Below are 22251 nucleotides of genomic sequence, written 5' to 3'. Positions count from 1 at the left end.
ACTTGATGTGGACTGTCCATCACGAGTGGCCACACATTGATGTGAGTCATCCATCGTCTGAGGCCCACTGCGTCCATTATGTGGGTCCACCTTGATGTGGACCATTCATTATATGGGCTCCATCTTCAATATGGGTTATTCATCATGTGGACCGGCCTTCAATGCCCACCATCCATCATGTGGGTTCCACCATCGTTGTGCATTCTCCATCAGGTGGTGCCCACTTGATGTGGATGGTCCATCTTGCTGGCCCATTCATCATGTGGGGCTCACCTTTGATGTGAACCGTGCATTATGTGGGCCCATCTTGATGTGGATCATTCATCATGTAGGGCCCCACCAATATGGGTCGCTCATCATGTAGGCCCACCTTTGATATCCATCATCCATCATGTAGGACCTACTTGATGTGGACAATCCATCATGCAGATCCACATTTCGATGTGGGCCATCCATCATGTAGAACGCATCTTTGATATGAACCATGCATTACATGGGCCCACCGTAATGCGGACCATTCATCATGTAGGGCCCGACCTTCAATATGGCTCGTTCATCACGTGGGCTTACCTTTGATGTCAACTTTCCATCATGTGGTCCCACCTTCAGTGTCCACCATCCATCATGTGGGTCTGAACTTTGATGTGGACCATCCATAAGGTGGGGCCCGCTTGATGTGGATTATCCATCATGTAGAGCCAGCTTTGATGTGACCATGCATTATGTGGATTATCCATCACTGGGCAAGTAGACCACATTTATATTTTCTATATATCAATGGCTATACATTGTTTCCTATGGTGTGGCCCACCTGACAAGTATATGGGGCTGATTTTGGCATTTGGAGATCCTCATGTAGGGCCAGCCTATTGAAAGGTTGGATGTTACATTCACTTAATAGGTTGAAAATTTATAATATATGATTTTAGTCTAATCTTAAGCAAAATTATTTGAATCCTCTGGCTTCACTTACAAAGCATTTTATGTTTTTAAATAGGTGGGGCTTTAAGAATAGTTTAAAAAAGACAAATTATTTTATTTGTTCTTTCTAAAAGATTAAATGATACTTATTCTCTTCAATGTTAAATCATATAACTTAAAATATGTTTCAAATTAATGTATGACTTCGAATCATGCTGACTTATATATATATATATATATATATATATATATATATATATATATATATATATATATTATGAAATGATGTTTAGAAATCAAAATATCTTTTTTCACTGGTCCACAATATTAAAGGTTGCTTTTCCACCATGATTCTAAGTACAAGAAAGGTACCAAGAACATAAATTATTAAAGGAGCCTTATATGTTTTTTCAAGGGAAATTTCTTGAAAGAAAAAAAAAATGAAAAAAAGAAAAAGAATCCTTTAACACTATCATGACATGGTACTACCTGGTGCACATTGATGGCAAAAGGAAGATAGGTTTATTTATTATTATTATACATATATATTTATTTGTGTGTGTGTGTGTGTGTGTGTGTGTGTGTGTGTGTGTGATGATGATAATGTAGATGGCATGAGATACCTTGCATAAGGTAAGAGCACGATTGATGTTGGACCTTGGGTTGCGATACAATACGATTTGACCCATACCACAATTTGTGATTTGATAATGATTTTGACAACATTGGCTGGATGGACCATAATGTGTGGTCCAACCAGTTCAGACTAGAGACCCCTTGTCTAAAAATAACTATTTCAAATACTAACAGACTAGCTTAAATATTTCTAATTTGATAATTAAACATCGATTCAAGTAGTTGATGCAATCAGGCTTGACATCAAGTTGGGTCGAGTTTTCAGGTTTTTTTTATCCATGCTTTATTGAACTAATTATCACAATCAGATTCAATAGCATATCCAAGCACTCCCTCAAGGAAATGATACCTTGGTAAATTGAATCAGGGAGGCAACACAACCTGCTGACATAAGATGAGATCCGACATACACTTCCCGTGCCGGTCAATCCTCCGGGAACAGTTGACGCCACCATCTAAAATATTCCGCACCACCACGTTCAAAGAATGGATTCCTTCAACTTCATAAACTTCCACTGTCACATGGTCATCCACCCAGCTGTTTCTCTTTGTGATAGCGTCCGGGTTGGGAAAAGAAGACAGATCTAAAAGGCTCGAAACCACACCCTTCACCCATGCAGGGGTAATGACCACCTTCAGCCTCTTGATGTCTTGAGGGAAATGAGGGATGATGGAGAAATTCAAGTCGTTTCCTTTATCTCCCGCCCTGCTATGGGCCACCTGATAGAGAAGAACCTTCCCGCTGGATGGGCCTGGCTGTCGAAGCTGAGTGAGATCATTTTCCATAATTGCTTGCGGAAAAAATGATTTGTGTGTGATACTGGATCTCCCAACATCCATGGAAGGTGTAATCTGGTTGCATGAGTTCGAGGTTTTGGTTTGTTGAGTTTCTGTTCGCCAGAAAATGCATTCACGCCTGACCTGAATGGAAAAAAAAAAAAAACAAACTTCCCATTAGCGGCATTTCCTTACCATTGTGCAGTTGATGCTACCATCCTAGACAATCTTTAAAAAATAATAACAAAATAAAATCAATGGAGGCTTGAACATGTTGCTTTAGAAGATATGGGAAAATATATGAAACTATGCGTGTTACCTATGTATTCCAGTGGAACACTATAAGTTTCTCTCCTGATTTAATATAAATAGTGTCCCTCCCTGCCTCCCTCCACTTGGTATCACAGCAAATTTTTGGACCTGATCACAGTCTATGATTGTGAGTCCCACTGCTGACATAATCCGACATACGGATGACATCAGCAAGGTACGGCCAGGTAGTCCTTCGAAGCAGAAAAGAAGAAAATGGTTTCAAAAGAATATGCACATTTTCGGTAAACAGGATCTATATAGACATTTTTCTGCAATTTTTTGATAAGTTTTTTATGGTGTTTCAGCAAAAATAAAGAAAAGTAAGAAAGAAAAAAAGAAAAAGGCAAGATTTCAGTTTTCTTGCTATACCGCTTTCTTGAGGGATTTTTTGGAAGATTTTCCATATGGATTAGGTATGGTTGATAATTAGCAATCACCATAAATAAGAATTGTGAAATTCCAGATTTGGGGGTGCTGCAATGTTTTTTTGTGAGAAATGGATGTTGTGAGGCACTTGTTCCAGGTCCTACTAAAATGTCCTTGTCTCCATGTTCTGATATTGTGAGGCTATGAAAGGAGGTGTGGATTTATGTTGCAGATGGTGATTGTGTAGTTAGTGTTCTACTTCCGTACTTAGAGGTACTACGTGCACAGACAATTTGTTGTAATCCTCGATCTAACTTGACATGAAGGATTTTTACAAGCAATGGAGCTTTCCTTTCCCGCTCATTGTTTCATCCTTTATTAGGCCTTTGTGATCAGTTGTCAGTGTATTTCACTCACATTGTGCAGTGTTGCATGTCTTCACATGCGTTGTGGGTGCTGTAGTCCTCTCAACCATTGTGAGTGTAGTTCCCTCACTTGTTGTGCAGTGTTGCATGTGCCTTTGAGAGGATTTTGCAAGTGAATGGTGGTTTGGTGGCTCAATGATTGTGGAGTTTGAACAGCCTACTATGTGAAGAGAAATTCAATGGATAAAGAAAGCTCAATTTAAAGACAAGCAACAATGGAAGATCTTGTATCCCACCATGTTGTATTTGAGGGGGAGTTGTAGCCCAAGCTGATTATCACTATGTGTTCCAAGCTCTAGCAAGGGGGTTGGAACACTATGTTTCTCTCAGATAAATGAGTTTTAGTCTTTTGGGGTAACACAACACTGGTTGCCTTAAACTTCTTTCTCCCTTCTCCTCTCTCCCTTCTCTCTCTCCATCTCACCACTTTCTACTAAAGACTCAATTCAACTCAAGTGAGAACAGGTCGAGCTTTGGTGGTAATTTGGTATTTTAGAAGAGGTAATATATCATTCTCGACCTCACGGTATCTTCAAAAGTTTTTCAATTGATAAAAGTAGCACCCATGGTTGGGTGGGTGATCAAGGCAGTTGAGCTGATTGGCCCCACAGCTGGATGGACCATGCCATGTCTCCTTAACAGGACAATCCTCACTCTTCAATTGATAGCCTAGGAATGGATGGTTAAGAAAAGAAATACAGGAATGATTCACATTTAACAGAAAAGATACACACCCACACACACACACACCCACACACACACACACAGGTTGGCTATGATCTTCCAGTTTGCCATGGTGGGGGTCCCTCAGATCAGCAGTCAAGATCTCTGAAATATGGGAATACTTGCAAATCATGATAAGAAAATAGACTTCTCTTACCAGTTCCTTATGAAGAAGCATCTCCTTCTTGTAGCCAGTGCTGTGTTCAGAAGCAAAGACAGATTTAGTGAACAGGAAAATAGACAAGCAAGAAACTAAGTGAAATAAATACTTATTTGCAACAACAACTACATGGGACAAATATAGTATGCATCTGATTGTAGCAGAACACCCCACTTTAAGTTGCAAGGGAATGTTTCAATGTACCCCAAATCAATAGTAGAACAGACACCCTACCCAAAACAAATTGGACTCTCTGCATGCGTGTGTGTGTGTGTGTGTGTGTGTGTGTGTGTGTGTGTGATGATCAATGGTTTGAAAAATGGATGGTCTAACTCAAGGACTGATCAACCATCCACAGGCAATGGAAAAACTCAAAACAATGTCACTACCACTTTTTATAGCCCATGTATGTGATGATCTACCCGATCAATGCTGCCATCCCCGTACGAATGCTTTTCATGTGTATGGTGGGGATGGCAGTTTGTAGAACTTCTATGGAGCATGTGCCATAACAGAATTTCTTAATCTTTTTTTTTTTTCCCTGAACTTTTACGGAAAATTCCTTAGTAATTAGGATTTTGCCAAAATAATGCCCGGCGGAACCAAAAGTCCTGGGAAGTATTTTTTTTTTTTTTTTTTTAGGGGAGAAATTATGTAAATCCCCTCATTTGGCTTTATTCTTTAAAAGGTGAATCGAGAATTGCGGGCCTACGTGGCATGTGTCTGACATCCAACCACCGTCCAACAGATGCACCCCACCATAATTATCAGACAAACCAAATTATCTGGCAGATCCATCAGAAAGGCGAGCTAAACCATAAAAATAATATACACCACTTGAGAACATCTATGATTAATCAGTCCAATTTGGTGCAAAGTATCATGAGATTTCATGATATTTGGTGCAACCAAACGCACATGTAAGGAACCAAGATAGATTTTTAACCTGATTCCACCCCCACCGGCTGGTCCGTTTGTGTAGAGAGCTGTAAACTCCGCAACAAAATGACATGCATGCTTCTCCAGCTCAAATAAACCGTCCATACGCAGCCTTATATCCTCATTATGCCTCATGGATGAATTGTTGTCACTTGTGTTGGTTGCCTTCAGGCTATCAAGTCCAATGATATAAGACATGATACGATCCGTAACACCAGGAAATGCTTCTTCCATCCATGACCTAACCTAATCAAGTACAAATACATACTACAAAAAGTCATTGCAGGAAACAAAATACGTTAGCGTTAATGAAATTATAGCTTCCTGATGCATCGGAGTCTCTGTCCTAATGGGCGGTATCTGTACAACTGGGGATCATGGTCAGTCATCTAACCATGGATGGAAGATTCTACGCTCCAATCTGTGCTGTTTCTTTAGGACCATCACTGTTTATTTTATTTTATTAACTGCCTACTTGAATGGCACAGATTGAAGCGTTAATATCTTCCAATCTGGAAGGTCTTCTGGGGCATCCATATCCACAGAGGGACACCCATAATATCAACAGTTTGGATCGCCGAATCGCAGGCCCTAGTTATGGATGGGTGCATTGAGTCAGAATCCTATAAATTCCACTGTGCATTGTCTTAAAAGAAAAGTGTCATCACCTCATGGGTCAAGTTTCATTGGACAATAAAACATGAATTTCTGCTGTCAAATGTAAAGGAGGCCCCACAAATAAGCAATGCAACCAAAACAGCTGTTGTCACATAGGCAGTCCCTACATATGGTGCCGGCAATGAAGCCATTGTTTTGTTTCTTCCCACTTCCTGAAAAGAAAATGGCTAGTTTTTCCTTCATGAGCATCATTTCCAGACATGAGTTGCATGTAACCCTTGTTAAACAGAGCCTGTGTAACCCAAAGCTCTGTGAGGCCCACCATAATGTCCATGCGACTCCTGTCTGTCCATCCGTTTCACCAGATCACCGAAGGATGTGATCCCAAAAATAAGGCAGACCCAAACTCAAGTGAGCCACACCAAAGGAAACAGCGGGGATGGAAACGCCAACCATTGAAACCTTCCTAAGGCCCACCGTGATCTTCATATGCCATATAACCAGTTCATAAGCTGACTCCCACCAAGACATAGGGAAAACACAACTATCATCCTGATCCAAAACTTTTGTGGTCCCCAATAAGGTTTCAATGCCAGGCATTCAATCCTCACTGTTTCTTCTGATGTGGCCCACTTGAGGTTCATATCTGCCTCATTTTTTGGCTCACATTCTAAAATGATCTGGTGAAACTGATTGATGGAGTGGATGTCACATGGACATTGTGGTGGGCCCCACAGAGCTTTGGGTTACATGGGCTCTATGTAACAGGGGTTACCCAAAACTCATGTCCTCATTTTCCATAGCAACGGCAATATTATGAATGTACGGAGACGTCATATTGATCTTATTCATTGCAGGCCAGACAAAGCAAGTATGATCGAAATATTAAGGGGGCATTTTAGCTTTATCAGTTCCTAAGTCTTTTACAAAGTGCTAGCTTCAAATTGTGGTTGAGATAAGAATCCTGCTTTGATCACAAGCATATTTTGGGTGGCAAAAAGCACGAAAACATTAGCCTTCCTAATGCGTTTTGGTTCCTTTGTGCCACCCCAAACACCAAGCAGATTATGTTCATTCAGAAGATCTGTGAACCACGCCTAAATGCTACCTAAGTTATACAAATGCATGACAATGATGGATTTTCAAACCAGAAACTCCGCAGCTTCGGCACGCTTTACACATTCATTGCCTCCATAGGATATCTCTCCCCACCCTTTCCATCCGCATTCCTGCAGGACAAAGGGGGAAGCACAGGAGAAACCAAGCTGAGGATATTTAGATAAAACCGAACTGTAACCTAAATTGTTAGAATCACAAAAGATCTAGAAGACTGAATTGTCAATAACTGGAAGAAAGGTCAATCTAAGAGGGAATACAATGTCCAACCAAGCACTTGACCGGCCGAACAAACTGTACATGTGGGGCCTGTCTTTTGGTGATCCAAGTCATATGTATGGTAAGTCCATGTTGATGAGACATATACCGCACACGTCCCCATCCCATTAAACCACCAGATCAATGGCTTACATCAATGAAAGGAGGGGCCGATATAAGATGTTTGGTTGAACAAAAAGATGTTTTTGTGTTTGGCAAAGCAATCCAGACAAATAATCTGGCTAGCCTTTGTGGATGGGCTTGTTTATTAAACATTGACTGATAAATGATAGGTCCCACCTGATGAACAGTCTGGATGAAACGAGGGTATCTTCACTCAGTCTACCACTTGAGCAATGGATCAGGGTGTCATGATCAGACTAGCGGCAATTAGGGCTGGCAATGGACTGGGCTAGGGCTAGGCTGGGGTTGGCCCTGATGCCCTGGTCCTAGCCCAGTCCTGGGCCTAACTGGTCTAAAATGGCCTTGCCCTGGCATTGAAGAAACTTTTTGCAGTATCCTCTCTATCTCCTACAAGGTTTTAATGATAAAAACATGACACGGATTCAAAAAGTGCCTTTAAACTACACAGGAAAGTTGAATGGGACCCTCGATAGTGCCTTTAAATCATCCATCCTTTTGGATAACAGTGACCCAATTTATTATTGGACTGCACCAATGAGCCAAGCAATTCGTAATTGGCCCTGGCCCGGCCCAAACACCGGGCCAAGATTTCAGGCCAAAGCCCTATAGAGGCCCAGACCTGGATTTACAGGGTCAAGCTGCCAGGGCCCGGCTGGGCAACCCAGCCCATTGCCTCCCTTGGCCGCAATGCCCTCTAGGCACACAACAATAAATAAAATACCGATTGGGTTCTAATAAGCAGATGCAAGAAGGATATAACCTTTGGAAGCAACTGCAAAAGTTTTTCCGGGAAGCATTGATTGGAAGGTTTTGCTCCAGTGCAGGTAACTTTATCACTCGATACTGAGCAGAAGGAAACATCTCGAATATCAATGATCTGATTTTTGAAGGATATTGTCAGTAATTTCCTTGAATTTTATGAATGCTAGTGCAGTATCAATCAACATGAACCAGTCTTATGAAACTCAATTTCAGAGTGTGACTTGCCCGTTGGTGCTGAAATCATCATGGCTCATACAGTTTCAACCAGCACCAATGAGTCGCAGACAATGTTTTAAATATCATTATCATGAAAAGTATCGCACCCTTGGGATATAGATAAATATCGGTTATCGCGTGGGATATATCAGTTGTATCACGTAATGTATCGCTGTTGTTGGGAAACATGGGAACATTGGAAAATTGGTCGAATTTTTCATTGAAACTTCAGAGATTGTTGAAAAAGACATCAATACACACTTAGAAGTCAAAACATTACAAAAAAAGTACACATAATAGGTGTTTCCTTTGTGTAGGGTCCTAATATATGTGCTTTCCAACTGAACTAATACAAGTATATTCAAAGTCTATTCTTATAATTTATAAATGTAAGAAAACATGTATGGAAACACAAGCAATGCATTCAAAAGCAAAAGAAGAATAACTAGATCAGGTTATATACATGAATAATTTTGTGTTTGGATACAAAGATTGCAACTGATTTGTGAGAAATTGAGAATTTTTTATTTTTCCCAATTTTTTGCAACTTGACCCATCTCCCCCAAATCTTGAAATTGAAGTTTCAAATCCATGGTTTTTTATGAAAAACATGAAGAATCATAGATTTGTAACCATTTGACCGAAAAGGTGGGATATATTGGCACTACCTGTGCGTTTTGTATCACAATTCACAAGTGGATACAAGATATATCGTGGGATATATTGGCTGATATCATCGATATTTAAAACATTGGTCGCAGACAGTACATGTTACAGGTTGAAACTGAGTGCATTCACAGTGAAACTGAGTCGACTCAGTTTTGACATGTTATAAAACCTCGTAATGAAACCCACACTTACCACATCCGGAGTAATATAAGCACCAGGGTCTCCAATCTCATAAAGAAGCTGTTCAGCGCAAGTGCTAAAATTTAAAATACCTCCACTGCCTTCTACCTTTGCAATACATATGTTTCCATTGAAATCCACTTCAGCATATGGAAGTGACAAATCTAAAAGCTGTTGGAAAGATAAGTTTCGGTACTTGTCTCCTGCTAGATGTGCACAATAACACTGTTAGCAGGTCATTGCAAGACGGAAATTGGGGAATTGCAACAAGCTATGTAGACATGCAGTTAACGCAATAGTTCAACACCACAGACCAGCTAGGTTATATCAAAGCTTTGCTAACTGGACTTGTTTGAGGGGAGTAGGGGGCGTCAGTGCACATGTCTGAGATCTGCGCCAGTCATTGGGTGAGACTCACAGTGATCTACTTGGGCCCAGATCTCAGGCCAATCTAATCATCAGCTGGGATGCACTTGTATCAGAAAATGGACAGCTAAGAAAAAACGAACAGAAGTGCATATTGGATATACATACACTCATATACATGTGCAGACACCTGTTGAATGGACTTCTTGTATCTCAGGCATGTTCACAGTGGACCCCACCAGAATGGCTCGGATCTCTCATGTGTCCCATGACGCACTCCCTCCATCTCACTCATGAGAATCACATTCGCATTCCTCCTCAGCTGTACCATAGCGAAGTTATCCTCAGCGAATACAACAGGGCTGAAAAATGCACCTGGATGTGCGAAGTACCCCCCTGTGAGTTGACATCCACACTCTAGAAGATGACCAGCTAGGGCTCCTTGTGCTAGTTGATTGAAGTCATTCCAGTTCCACCCAAGTTCATAAACCTAACCATGCACCTTTTCAACTGTTTATATTATTTCTAAGAAAAGAAGTTCTCAAATTGCCAGAAGTCAGAAATTTTTTGGGGACAATCCATTTCAAATTGCCATCTTGAGCATTTATATACAGTTCATGAATTGGTCACTTTCCATTAAGTAAATCTCTGGCTTAGAAAACATATTCAGTATTCGCAACTCCAAGGCTTTTCATTGACCCATTTATAATGTCAGTTATAGTTCTAAAACTCGCTCAGTTGACTAGAAACTTGTCCAAGTCAACTCAACTAGTCAAGATTTTGGGTGGAATCACTGGGAAACTCAATACTGAGGTTGACTCAGCCTGGACTCAGAGAGACTCGTCAAGTCGACTCGATGGCTCGGTTGACTCGGCAGAGGGTGACTCAAACAGGGTCACTCAGTTTCTAAGGCAGGATTTTATTAAAAATCTAAATGGAGTGAGTTGGATTCGAACCCTCAGCATCAATAAGGCAACACCCCCAACCAGTGAGGTACATATGCTGTAGTTGCTTTGAGTTACATTCTATATTACTAATGCTAAATTAACTTTTTTAAATATCTATAAACATTCTATATTACTAATACTAAATTATTATTTTTAAATATCTATAAACATTCTTAATATTTTCAAAAATTTACAATAAATAAATTTAGTTGAATAGGATCGAGTCTCTGAGTCAACCTGGCCCAGCTGAACATCAAGTTGAGTCAAGGTTTTGGTTTTTGCACTATGATATCAGGAACATTGCCAACCCATTTCCAACATTGAGGGTGTTTTTGGATGCACAACTGAATTGAATTGCAATTACTAGTACTAATGAAGTGGAAATGACCAAATTGCAATCACCTTCCTTGGCATTAGAATTCAGTGATTATGCTCCAAATTGTATTTATTTGACTTCTACGTTCAACTTTAAAGAAATGTAACTGCAATCTTAGAATATAGGAAACTTCATTGCAATTTGATCGATTCCTCTTATCTAAATTGATCATCCGTGGTTCATTTGATTCGTGCATCCAAACGCATCATTAAGTGCCCCAAGATAATGCATTACCCGATTTGGATGATTCACTCTCCAGTTCGGAACACCTACAAATCGTGTGGCTCTAGAGGCGGCACTACCTCAAAAGGACAACTTCAGTGGCTACACAACACAGTACACACCACTGTGCAAACTGACAACCGGCCCAATTGACGTTGGAAACGTTTGAAGAACCTAATGCCTGGTAAAGCTTTCCATGAGGGAGAGAGAGAGAGAGCACAACGGCCGTTACTTGGGCTGTACCAGCCATTACAGCCCGTATCGTAGAGGTAACAATGGTGGTTGTTGTGGCCCGTATCGTATATGTTACTGGTTCAGTTATGGAAACTTTGCAAAAGCTCTGACATCTTCAGTAACAGAAGGTCCAAAAAATTCTGGACAATCGACGTCCCATGCATGCATCATCAGGTGGGACATACATATCATCAACACCATTAAGAGAGAGAGAGAGAGAGAGAGAGAGAGAGAGAGAGAGAGAGAGAGAGAGAGAGCTGTAGCCTGCCCTATCAATTGAGCACCATAGAAATCTAGGGCAGGAATCCAGTAAGCCAGCGGAGAGGTAACAATGGTGGTTGTTGCGGCCCGTATCGTATATGTTACTGGTTCAGTTATGGAAACTTTGCAAAAGCTCTGACATCTTCAGTAACAGAAGCATAAGCATAGTCTTGCTAACTCGGTAATTTGATTAGGGAATCGGACAGCAAGGAAGCAGGTCATATATCATCATCATCAGCATCTAAGCCTTATCCCAACTAATTGGAGTCAGTGACTAGGAATGGGTATGATGGAAAAAATTAATAATAATAACAATTGGAATTCATATTCTATGGACCACACACGTATGGCTCAGATGAAATCAATTGGTGTTGGCCTAAATCAACATGAGTGGGTCTCTGACAAACAATTTCCTTTATACTCCATTATCTCAAATTGTTTTGCACCTTTTCATGTATTCCTTAAACATTTTCTTATGTTCAGTATACTATTATTTTGCACTTCATTTCATATAGAATATCTCCCATTTTCCCAAGAATTTCCATATATTTCTCATCTTTGTCTTTTACTTGAAACATACAATCTCAAAAATTATTTTGCACCATTCAATACCAAATAGTAGGCCAAACCAATCCGAGGTCATTTCTTGATTCTTTGAAACTTCGAACTCAACTTGATGCCATTTAAAATCTCTGTAACCTGAATTGAAGAAAAAGATCTATTCTTTTCACTAATAATGCAGTTCTTGGTTTTATCATAGCATTCATATAGATAAGCCACAACACAACCATTGATCAGTTACAGTATGAAATGAGAAGAGAAACTTGGAGAATATATAACATGGCACAACATACCATTGGACCTAAAAATAAGGCAGCATCGGCGACCCGTGAAGTAACTATAACATGTGGCTTGTGCCTAGCCACAACACAACCATTGATCAGTTACAGTATGAAATGAGAAGAGAAACTTGGAGAATATATAACATGGCACAACATACCATTGGACCTAAAAATAAGGCAGCATCGGCGACCCGTGAAGTAACTATAACATGTGGCTTGTGCCTCTCCAAACATTGAACAAGTGGAGCTGCTCCCAGATATGTGCTAACACCCTTCAATAATTAAAATACAAAGATTATGCAAAAATTAATCATTAACAAAAAAAAAAAAAAAAAAACCTCATTTGGATAAATACATTCTTCTTATCTCTTGTAAATTAGTATTATCAGTTCTTTGGAAACAAATGCTTCCATGATGCATAGTTCCATATAGCACACATCCAAACATGTTTAGCTTACACAAGGCATTTATGAATGGGGATCAGGACCGTCGATTTGGTGGGCCACCATACGAAAGTAAATGCAATTTGAGTGTGGCAGCCATCCTATCAGTGGCATGAAAAGGGCTAATCAACTCAAAAGTTGAGGAATGGTCTAGACTCTAAACTGATGGGGTATACAACCACGAGCAGGATAGATGAATCAAAGCAACATGCCATAATAACTAATTTGCAGTTTCGGGTTTAAGTTACATCAAACCAGAAACTTCTGGTTAAAAAAAAAAACTACTACTGATAAGAGCACTGCAACTCCAAAATTAAACCAACATAGAATCAAGGAAATAAAAATAAAATAAATTTTAAAAAGAAAGAAAATTTCTTTTCTTTTCATTCAACTATTCACCATTCATACACAAAAGATTTTAAAATATATGAATCCCTTGTCTAAAGCAAAAGAAACCTAATCTAGTTGTACCCACCCATTATTTCTAACCCCAACTATCTAGTCTGGTAAAATAATTAACAATCATTAAAATATCCCTAAATCCTGTCGCAACCATACAATCCTTTGTAAATCATTCATAACTCAATTCATGAAAGAATAACGTGATCTTGGGCTTCTTTGAAAGATAATAAGCTTTCAAATGAGACCAATTTTGTATCGTGCAGACATTGTTTAGCACGCAAAAAGGGGTCCAGAAAACAGGTGACAACTATAAGAATTACTATAGACTGTTGCAAAATAATCTCTTTTCTTCCATGAAAAGCCTATTAAATATATGGAATAATCCAATAATTGGGACCGCAGTGTCCCACAGATCAATCTGACCATCATGTGGATTGACTGGACCATCATGTGAGGCCCACTAAATGATCAGACAGTTTCATGGACCCGATCCACTGATTGGATATCTAGATCATGATCGCTCTTGGACTGCATCAGCACAACCCATAACAATCAGATTGCACAATCACTACAAGTTTTGCCCTGTGACCCATCAGGTGGTGGTCCATCAGATCAGCAGTATTGATCACTACATGCATTTGCCACATGTATGGTGGGATAGCACTTCATAGAAGTTCTATGAAGCACTTGCAGTATTAGAATTCCTCTTTCCAGGAATAGCATTATCCTAATAAAACATGTTTATCACTATTATAGATAGACACATGAATCTCAAAATGTCAGTGTAGGCAAGAGTACCAAATTCTTACACCTTCCCTTCGAATGGATCTCTCGTGGGAAGACGTTGATCCTGAAAGAAATAAAAACCATTGGCATAAAAAAATGTGGGCATTGCAAGGATTAAAGAAATTTAGTATCTTGATATGCTATTTAGATACTCCAACTCCATAGCCCCTTTAGATGCATGAAGTTATAACTAGTGTTTTCAGTATCTTGCAATATCTTTGATCCCAGCTGGGTGATACAAAACCTAGCTTAAATATGCATTTTTCATGGTATTGTGCAATATATCGCATAATATCGGGATATACCGTGGATATCGAGCAATATATCCACATTCCTTTATAAATTCTAGTGTTTTGAATAGTGTAGCATAGCTATGACGCTATGTAGCATTAGTAAATAGCGTAAATCCCCTGTAACATAAGCTGTGGGGGTCGTAGCGTATGCGTCGCATATGCAATGAACATAGCGTACGTGTAGTGAACGCTACTTTTTTTTTTTTTTTTAATAGAAGATAATTGTATTTTGTATTTTTTTAATTAATAGTCTCAACCTTTAGGATTTTAATTTTGCTTCATACTTGTGACTTGTGGTTTCAAATAAACATTATTAATTGAAGCAGTTTGCTTAGAAAGTTGTTGATGTGATAATGATTTGATTTGGTTTACATATGTGGATTAGCTTTTGATATATGATAATTAATAGCTTGTTTGAACATGCTTATACTTGAAAAAAGGAATCATCTTTTAGGCATTTTTATATTTTGTTTTGTTTTTTCCTTTCTTACTATTTATTATGTTTTTTCCTATTTTTAATTAAAAAATAGAAGTATCGTGTAGCTTACGCTACTTACACTACACGCTTCAGAGGGCTGAACACTATGTAACATGCCACCGCAATTTAAAACATTGATAAATTCTCAATATATCATGCAATATATCGATACCAAGTGTGATATCAGAAGGGATAAAAGGAAACTAACGTTGTTTTGTCTGGAAAAATCCTTAAAATTTTACAAAAAATCATCGTGAGGTGATTTCGACCAGTCCACTCTACTTTTGTTGGAAGAAAATCTTTAAAATTTCTCTGAAATCGTGATTGAAAGCTTCTTAGGCCAGATTCTAAAAGGTACGTATTTTTAAATTTTGATTCTTTTTTTTTTTTTTCGTTTCTACAAGAAGAGCGAGATCTGCCCTAGGATTGGTTTGGAGCTTCTCGAGATTTGGAGTGGTCTTCTCGAGAATGTTGACCCAGATGAATCTCCCAAACTCAGTAATAGGACTCTCGAGATTTTTGCCCATGATGGTTAGACGCTCTAGGATGATGACCATGAGATTTGGACTTCTTGGCTGCTCTCTCGCTCATTTCAGCAACCAAGTTTTTTTGTTTTTTTGTTTTTTTAAAAAATTCCAACATGTCAAATTCAAGTACCCAACTCCTCAAACCTTTGACTTAGAAGTTAAGAAACCATCACATGGACAAGCCTTGCAAAGAAGAGGAACAATGTCTTCTTACATTTATAAATTTTATGAATTTACTTTGAATAAAGTTGCATCAGTTTAGCCAGAGAACACATTGATTAGGACCCTATATAAAGGAAAATATTATGTGCACTTGTTTTTTGTGATTTATTTTTATTATTTATTTCCAAGTATGTATTGGTGTCTTTTTAACAATCCTTGAAGTTTCATTGAAAATTCAACCAATTTCCCCATGTTTTCCAACAACAATAATAAATTACACGATACAACCGATATATCCTGTGCAATAACCAATATGTATCCATATCTCAAGGATGGGATACATTACGTGATAACGATATGGAAAACATTGGTTATGACTGTAATGATTAAGCAACAATCAGAGTTTAGCCTTGAAAATTTAAAATTATTGATATATGGGTATGTTTAGTGGGAGAAATTATCAATTCCCGATCACTAGAACATGAAAAGTATCTCAATATGCCTACTCCCAAGAGGTAGGGCCCATGGTTTGTGATCCAAAATGTTAATGTAATGGTTAGATGAGGGGCACCCCAAACTTTTCCAGATTGGAAGTTGAATGTCTTGGTCTTTTCCTAATTGTTACATGCTTTCACTTTACTGCTACTGATCAATGGGTTACGATCCTTCAAAATGGAAGACAATTGGGGTAACCAACATCCTTAGAGGTCCTGTCAGATTAAAGGTCTGGATCACAAAAATATGGGCCCCACATTTATAGAATCGCCTCATCATGATAAAATTCATTTCATGAAGCATTAGAACCCAAAATTCTCCTATTTGGGTGTTCATGGTTCCCGAGACTCACAAGATGCCTCAGCACCTAATCATGGTTGAGATCGGTTTTAAGACTTACATCTCAATATCAATTGGGGTGGAAAAAGTGGGGAAACACTAGCCTGCTTGGTGCCACTTGGGTTTTCGTGCCACCCTAACGTTAAGCAAATTAAGATCACTCGCAAAGCCCTACCAACCACAATTTCATGGTGAACCCAAGAAGTACTTAACATATCAAGTACTATCATTCATGAACACAAATGGAAGAAAGTAGAATATCAGCGAAAGCTCTTGGCTCTTCACATCTCGAATCAGGAAAACTATTCTTCCAGCAGAATCTAAAAATAATACCTGATTTGGTAAGAGCAACCTCATAAGCCACAGAAACGGTTATATCAAGGCCTAGACTGCTTGCTACATCTAGGACTGCTACCTGTGCACCATGTGGGTCCACTTCCAAGAAAAAGATCCAGAAACGTCAGTAACAAACAGCTATTCATCAATATCATGTAATTGAAATGTTGCAGCTCAGTGAATGATAAGAAATTCTTACTTGCACCCATATTGGTAATTAAACAAACTCCTCTTTCCACAGCCAAAGGTAGGAGCAAAGACATCCAATCGGAAACTGCACAAGCATTGGAAAGCAGGACAGAACAAAACAAAGGACATGTTGTCAGAATGAAGATCCTAGAATAGCCTAATATACCAAAATTAAGGAAAAGGATTAAAAAAAAAATGAATAGTTTGATCCCCAAATGATTTTGCCCACAAGGACTAGTAACATAATGTAGCTAATTTTTCTCTTAATTTGGAGATATGATTGAAAAGAGCAGTGACCATATCTGACATAGTTACTTACAGAAAACACATAGCCCTGAAATAAATCTGAAATTTAAAATCAAAAGAAAAGGAGGCAGTATCTTGCCTCCCACACTGTTAGATCTTGACATAGAAACAAGAGAACAGGCCCTTTTAACAGGACTATAGTGCTAGTGGCCCTCGAATTTTGTGTGCAGACACAGACACCTTTTTAGGGATCTGGACCATTCACCAGGTGAGACCCACTATGAACAGGCCCTTGCCAAAAAATCAGGCCAGTCCACTTACCAGGTGGGTCACATGCATATGAAAAAAAAAAAAGGATGCTTGGACAAAATGACTAACAACCCAAATGCAACATACACGTGTGGCCCACCTAATGAGTGTACTGCTCCAATCTTTTAGTCCAGGGAATGTCCATGCTGTGACCCGCATGATGAATGGCCTAGATCTCACACATGTGCCACAAGGCCTGCACTCCCTCCCACTCATGCCCATTTGAGTTTCTCAAGGCACCTAATATAAAGTATGATGCTATCATCGTCGTCACCATCCTCATCATCAATGTCATCATTGTTTGTTAATAAATGCTGTTGTTTTGCTAATATAAAAGAGTATAAAAGCAAAACATGAGTGATTCCCACATCACAACTAAGGGGAAGGAAGATTGACCTAGATATTAAACAACAACCTGCATCTTTCAGATTCAGAAAGGATAATGAAGTAACATACTTTGAGGATCAAACCCTTTCCCTCCTTTCATCATAACTTGGTAGTGGTCCGCAAGGGTCCGCTCTGCCAAACACTCTAGTACGAGGTAGTCCAATTCTTTGACCCTCTGAAGCAATTTGAGAGCTGCCAACGGCCGATCACCTCTGAACCCTGCCCCACAACCAATGTAAACTTTTTCCTTTTGTCTCTGCGGATTCTCTCTCTACAATTCCGCATCAAATTGCATTAGTTCTCTCATTCTTTTTTCCAAAGAAAACCAAAACAGAAGGATCTTAAAAACTGACCACTTTGATCTCACAACTGTATACTTCATCTTTCTCCTTTCTTCTTTCCATGATTGACAAGCTGGAGAACTGCAAAACCTATAACAAGAGTACCAAGGTGACCATCTGTCTGTTGAGAGAGATGGAGAGAGAGGAAGAAAGAGATGACCATCTGTGGAAAGGACTTTGGAAAAATTACAATAACTTAGCTAGTAGTTCTATGTAAAAACTGAAATGAACTCAGATAAACAAGAACATAAATTACTTCTGCTAAATACCAAAAAGTACCCACACGAGTATCATCAACTTGGATTCATGTAAATAACGAGGGGCTCTACTATTTTAGCTTTTCTAAATACATGAAATTCAGCAACGTGTTTTAGTGAAATCTCACATTTGGATTAAAAATATCGTCATGGTACAAAACACCATAGAAATCAAATAAGGGGTAGTTCTGTTATTTTCTGGAGAGTAAGTAGATGTCTTCTGAAATTACTGCTTGAAATGCAATCAGACAATCAGATATGAATTCCCAAAATGATCATCTCCCATAGGGACCTTTGCGCCTTGTCTATAGAATTTTTGTTACCTCAAAAAATAAAAAGGCCATCTTAGCACAGATTATCGAGAATAAGGAAAATCAATCGAGCAATTGTAGATGGAGGAGATATACAATGTTCCAGTAACAACATTGTTTTGCTACACAAGCAACCATAAAGGTGGAGCCCACCTGTCTAGACTGCATCTGGCAAGCCCCATCCAGTGTACCTCAAATGGAAAATCAGCTATATGTCTGGTGGATTTCTTTTTACCCTAGAATCTGATCAGTGTCCAATTTCCAATCAGAGAGGGAAGATTGTCTAAGGGATTTCTGGTGGTTTAGCCTATTCATGAAAGGGACTCACAAGAAAACCTCCCAGTAAATGGGCCCTGCACTCATGGTAGCTGACATCACCACTTGCAGATGAGAACCTAGTTTTGTTTAAGGTGCATTTGGATGCTCAATTGCACTGAATTTCCATTCAATCAAATTCTATATCAAAGAAATGACCAAAATGCAGGTGGCACCATTTTAATTCATAGTGAAAACCAGACCCTTGACCATGATTCTGTATGTTTATAGGTGAACTTGAAACAATAGTGATTGTGGGTTGGACTAGTTCCTCTATTATGAAAGGAGCAGGGTCTTTTTGGTCATCTCCACTTTATAGAATTGAAAAAAAAAAAAAAAACTATTTAACTACTGAAAGGAGCCATCTATAAACAAGAAATATATTCATGGTTAAGGCTAGGGATGTCAATGGGCTGGGCTGACCCATTGGGTTTTTGGGCCTAGCATGCTTTTGGCTGGGCTTGCACTGATGCATCAGGCTGAGGACCAGGCCCGGGCGTAAAATTCAATCCAATGTATAATTGTGTCAGGCTCAGCCTATGTATAAATGTGGTTGTCGGCCTAAAATTCAAGCCCATCTATAATCAGGCCAAGCTTGATCTCTGCTTAAAGTCTGTCTCCCTGGCCTAACATGGCCCATTTAGGTAACACATACGTATGTACATACATAAATGCATGCATAGGTATACATACATACATACATGTATGTATGTATATTTTCGTGGGGGCTACTGGTTCCATTGTAAATGTGTGGCCCAACTGATCTTTGGGCCACAGCTTACGCATGGTGAGCATGCCTAAAGAACAACTTGAATCTTGAACTAAAAGTGAGTGATGGATCATTGCTTTTGGGGCTGGGGATCAGGCCAGTCTTTACTTCCCAGGTTGGGCTTGGATGGACGTCCACCCATTGATAGCCCTAGCTAAGGCTGTGTGTGGATGCAAAAATTAATTGAATTCTGATTTTTTTTTTTTTTAAATAACGACAGGGTGTCCCCACCACTTTAAGGTGAGACTAGTCCCTACGAATGCATGCAATCACCTGCCAACCACGTGCATCGGGTAATTCACAGGGAGGGGACTCGAACTCGTGTCTATGGGGGGAGCAAACCCACAACTGAAGCCGTTCACCCAAGGGAAATCAACACACTGCAGATTCAAGCTTGTAGCTTAGCGGTACACAGCCTGCATTTCAATGCTGAGGTCTCAAGGGTCAAGCTCAGCTTATCTATCAGAACAAGAAGGAGAAAGAACAAGAAAATAATCACATTTCCAAGTATTCCTAACCAGCAACCTGCATTTATGTTCCCTACAAATCCAACTTCAAAGTAAAGCAATTGCAATTTAGATCCTAATTCCTCTAAAAGAATCCTAAGAAAGAAAGTTATAGTGGGAGGTCTGACCCTCTCCACACACATACCCTTGCAACTTGTGCACATGCCAAGCTGTCATGCGGAAGCACAATTTGATCCATGCAAAATGTGGGTCCCACTGCAGATGGCCGAGAGCAAAAATACCATTGCAACCAAATGCATCTCAAATCACCACTTCAGAGTACCAAACTATGCATGCTAATATCTTCGCATTGGACTCCCCTAAACATTGACAGAATTCACTGTCTTATGCAATTCAAAGAGAGCATTTTCCGATTTCAGTATCTCAGTTCAGCCATTTCAATTATAAGAACTGAAGAGATGGGGAATTCATATTTTCTAGAATTGAATTGAAACTTTTTTTTAAAAAAATGTATTAAAAAATTATATCTAAATATTTGTAAAGGGTCTTGCTAACCTTCCCACCTTTTGAATGACATCCGGGGCACCTAGTCATCAATCAGGACAGTTCATTCAATAGTACCATTGGAGCAAGCCATGGTGCAAGAATCACACCAATCAGATGATTCTAACCTTTGAATGGGGCCAATTTGTTACAACCGTCCATTGTTTACAAGCCATAGATCACATGGTCAGAATCATCAAACCAAAATGCTACTTTGGAATCATAAGCAATACAAAATGGAATCTACCGAGCAGATGTTTCAAGATGATAATTAGGCACATTTTATTTCTCTGATCAATCTTGATTGCCCATTTTCCATGCTATTGATCAGATGTCTAGGATCAACTAATTGGCATCCTTCTTGCACAACAGCTTGCACCTAGTTGTATGAATTGAATGAATGGTTCAAATTGACAATAGGTCATCCCATATGTCATTTAGAAGCTTTGGGGACATTTCTAACCTCCCAATGAAGGCGCTAGCAAAATCCTTTTCTAAACTATATACTGATTGAATTCCTCAGTATAAAATGGTTCACGATTTTAGGGATTTCTTCTCTTAGGGCCTGTTTGGATGCCTGTAAGTTGGGTAAGTGGATGTAAAAGAGCTATTTCTATCTGAATTCTGATACAACACGAGAGAGAGAGAGAGAGAGAGAGAGAGAGAGAGAGAGGCGCTGTTCGCGATTTATGAGTAGAAATTCCCAAAAACGCGAATAATTTTGCGATCTCAGAATTAAAAAAATAAAAAAAATTACAAAAAAAAAATCTTGATGAAAATGCACAATTCTATTGAAGGAATTCAACAAGAAAAAGGCATGACATTTCAGTAGAAATACCAAAAAGGAATTGATTTTCTTAGAGAGAGAGAGAGAGAGAGAGAGAGGGAGAGAGAGAACAAGGGTTTTACCTGGAGTGAAGATTTCTACTCTCTCCTCTCGGTGGCTGCGGAAGCCTTTTCACTGGTGCGCTGGCAACGGGTCTGCCGGTCCGTCCGGCCCGTTTTGGAATGATGCTTGGACCGTGGGCCGGGCTTGGGCTAAAAGTCATTGCAGCCCGACCCGGCTCATATGCACCTGTGCCCGATCCTGTGGGCCACATATCCATCTCGCATGTAGGCCGTTGGTTTCTTTCCTCTAAAATGTTTAGATATAGAGCAGCTGTCTTTTGTTTCTAACCGTTGTGTTACTTCACACACAAGTGGACCAAAAAGACGTGTAATGGCCTGATCTTTTGGGCGCCTTTGGCCCCACATAATGAATGGTCCAGATCTCCCCCGTCTCCATAATCCGCGCCGTCTATCACGTGGTCCACACCAGTGGCCACACGTTCTAACCGAATGAACCTACTTGAAGCTGATGATCAAGTTTTCGATGGACCCAATCAA

General features: G+C 39.4%; 1 protein-coding gene across 6 annotated transcripts; it reads right to left on the bottom strand.

The window, feature by feature from the left end:
* Positions 1-1733: 1733 nt before the first annotated feature.
* Positions 1734-21919, bottom strand: LOC131230233 (uncharacterized). 6 transcript variants are annotated; one of them, XM_058226067.1, is made up of 14 exons: positions 21775-21919; positions 18216-18293; positions 17932-18133; positions 16931-17005; positions 16729-16830; positions 14125-14165; positions 12629-12742; positions 9964-10078; positions 9235-9428; positions 8156-8272; positions 7026-7106; positions 5267-5505; positions 4318-4357; positions 1734-2478 (listed from the first exon to the last, which is right to left on the bottom strand). In XM_058226067.1, the coding sequence occupies exons 2-14, from the start codon at positions 18264-18266 to the stop codon at positions 1921-1923; spliced, it is 1929 nt and encodes a 642-aa protein (XP_058082050.1). In that variant the 5' UTR covers positions 18267-18293; positions 21775-21919; the 3' UTR covers positions 1734-1920. The 6 variants fall into 6 exon arrangements, with proteins under 6 accessions (XP_058082050.1, XP_058082048.1, XP_058082049.1 ...); XM_058226065.1 differs by lacking the exon at positions 21775-21919 and adding an exon at positions 20507-20814; XM_058226066.1 differs by lacking the exon at positions 21775-21919 and adding an exon at positions 20507-20813 and having other exon boundaries at positions 9235-9425.
* Between the last annotated feature and the right edge of the window lie 332 nt (positions 21920-22251).

The sequence above is a fragment of the Magnolia sinica genome, chromosome 17 (assembly GCF_029962835.1).
Source record: "Magnolia sinica isolate HGM2019 chromosome 17, MsV1, whole genome shotgun sequence".
In the NCBI taxonomy this organism is placed as follows: Eukaryota; Viridiplantae; Streptophyta; class Magnoliopsida; order Magnoliales; family Magnoliaceae; genus Magnolia; species Magnolia sinica.
The sequence above is the reverse complement of the archived record's forward strand: the minus strand, read 5'-3'. Positions and strand labels throughout refer to the sequence as shown.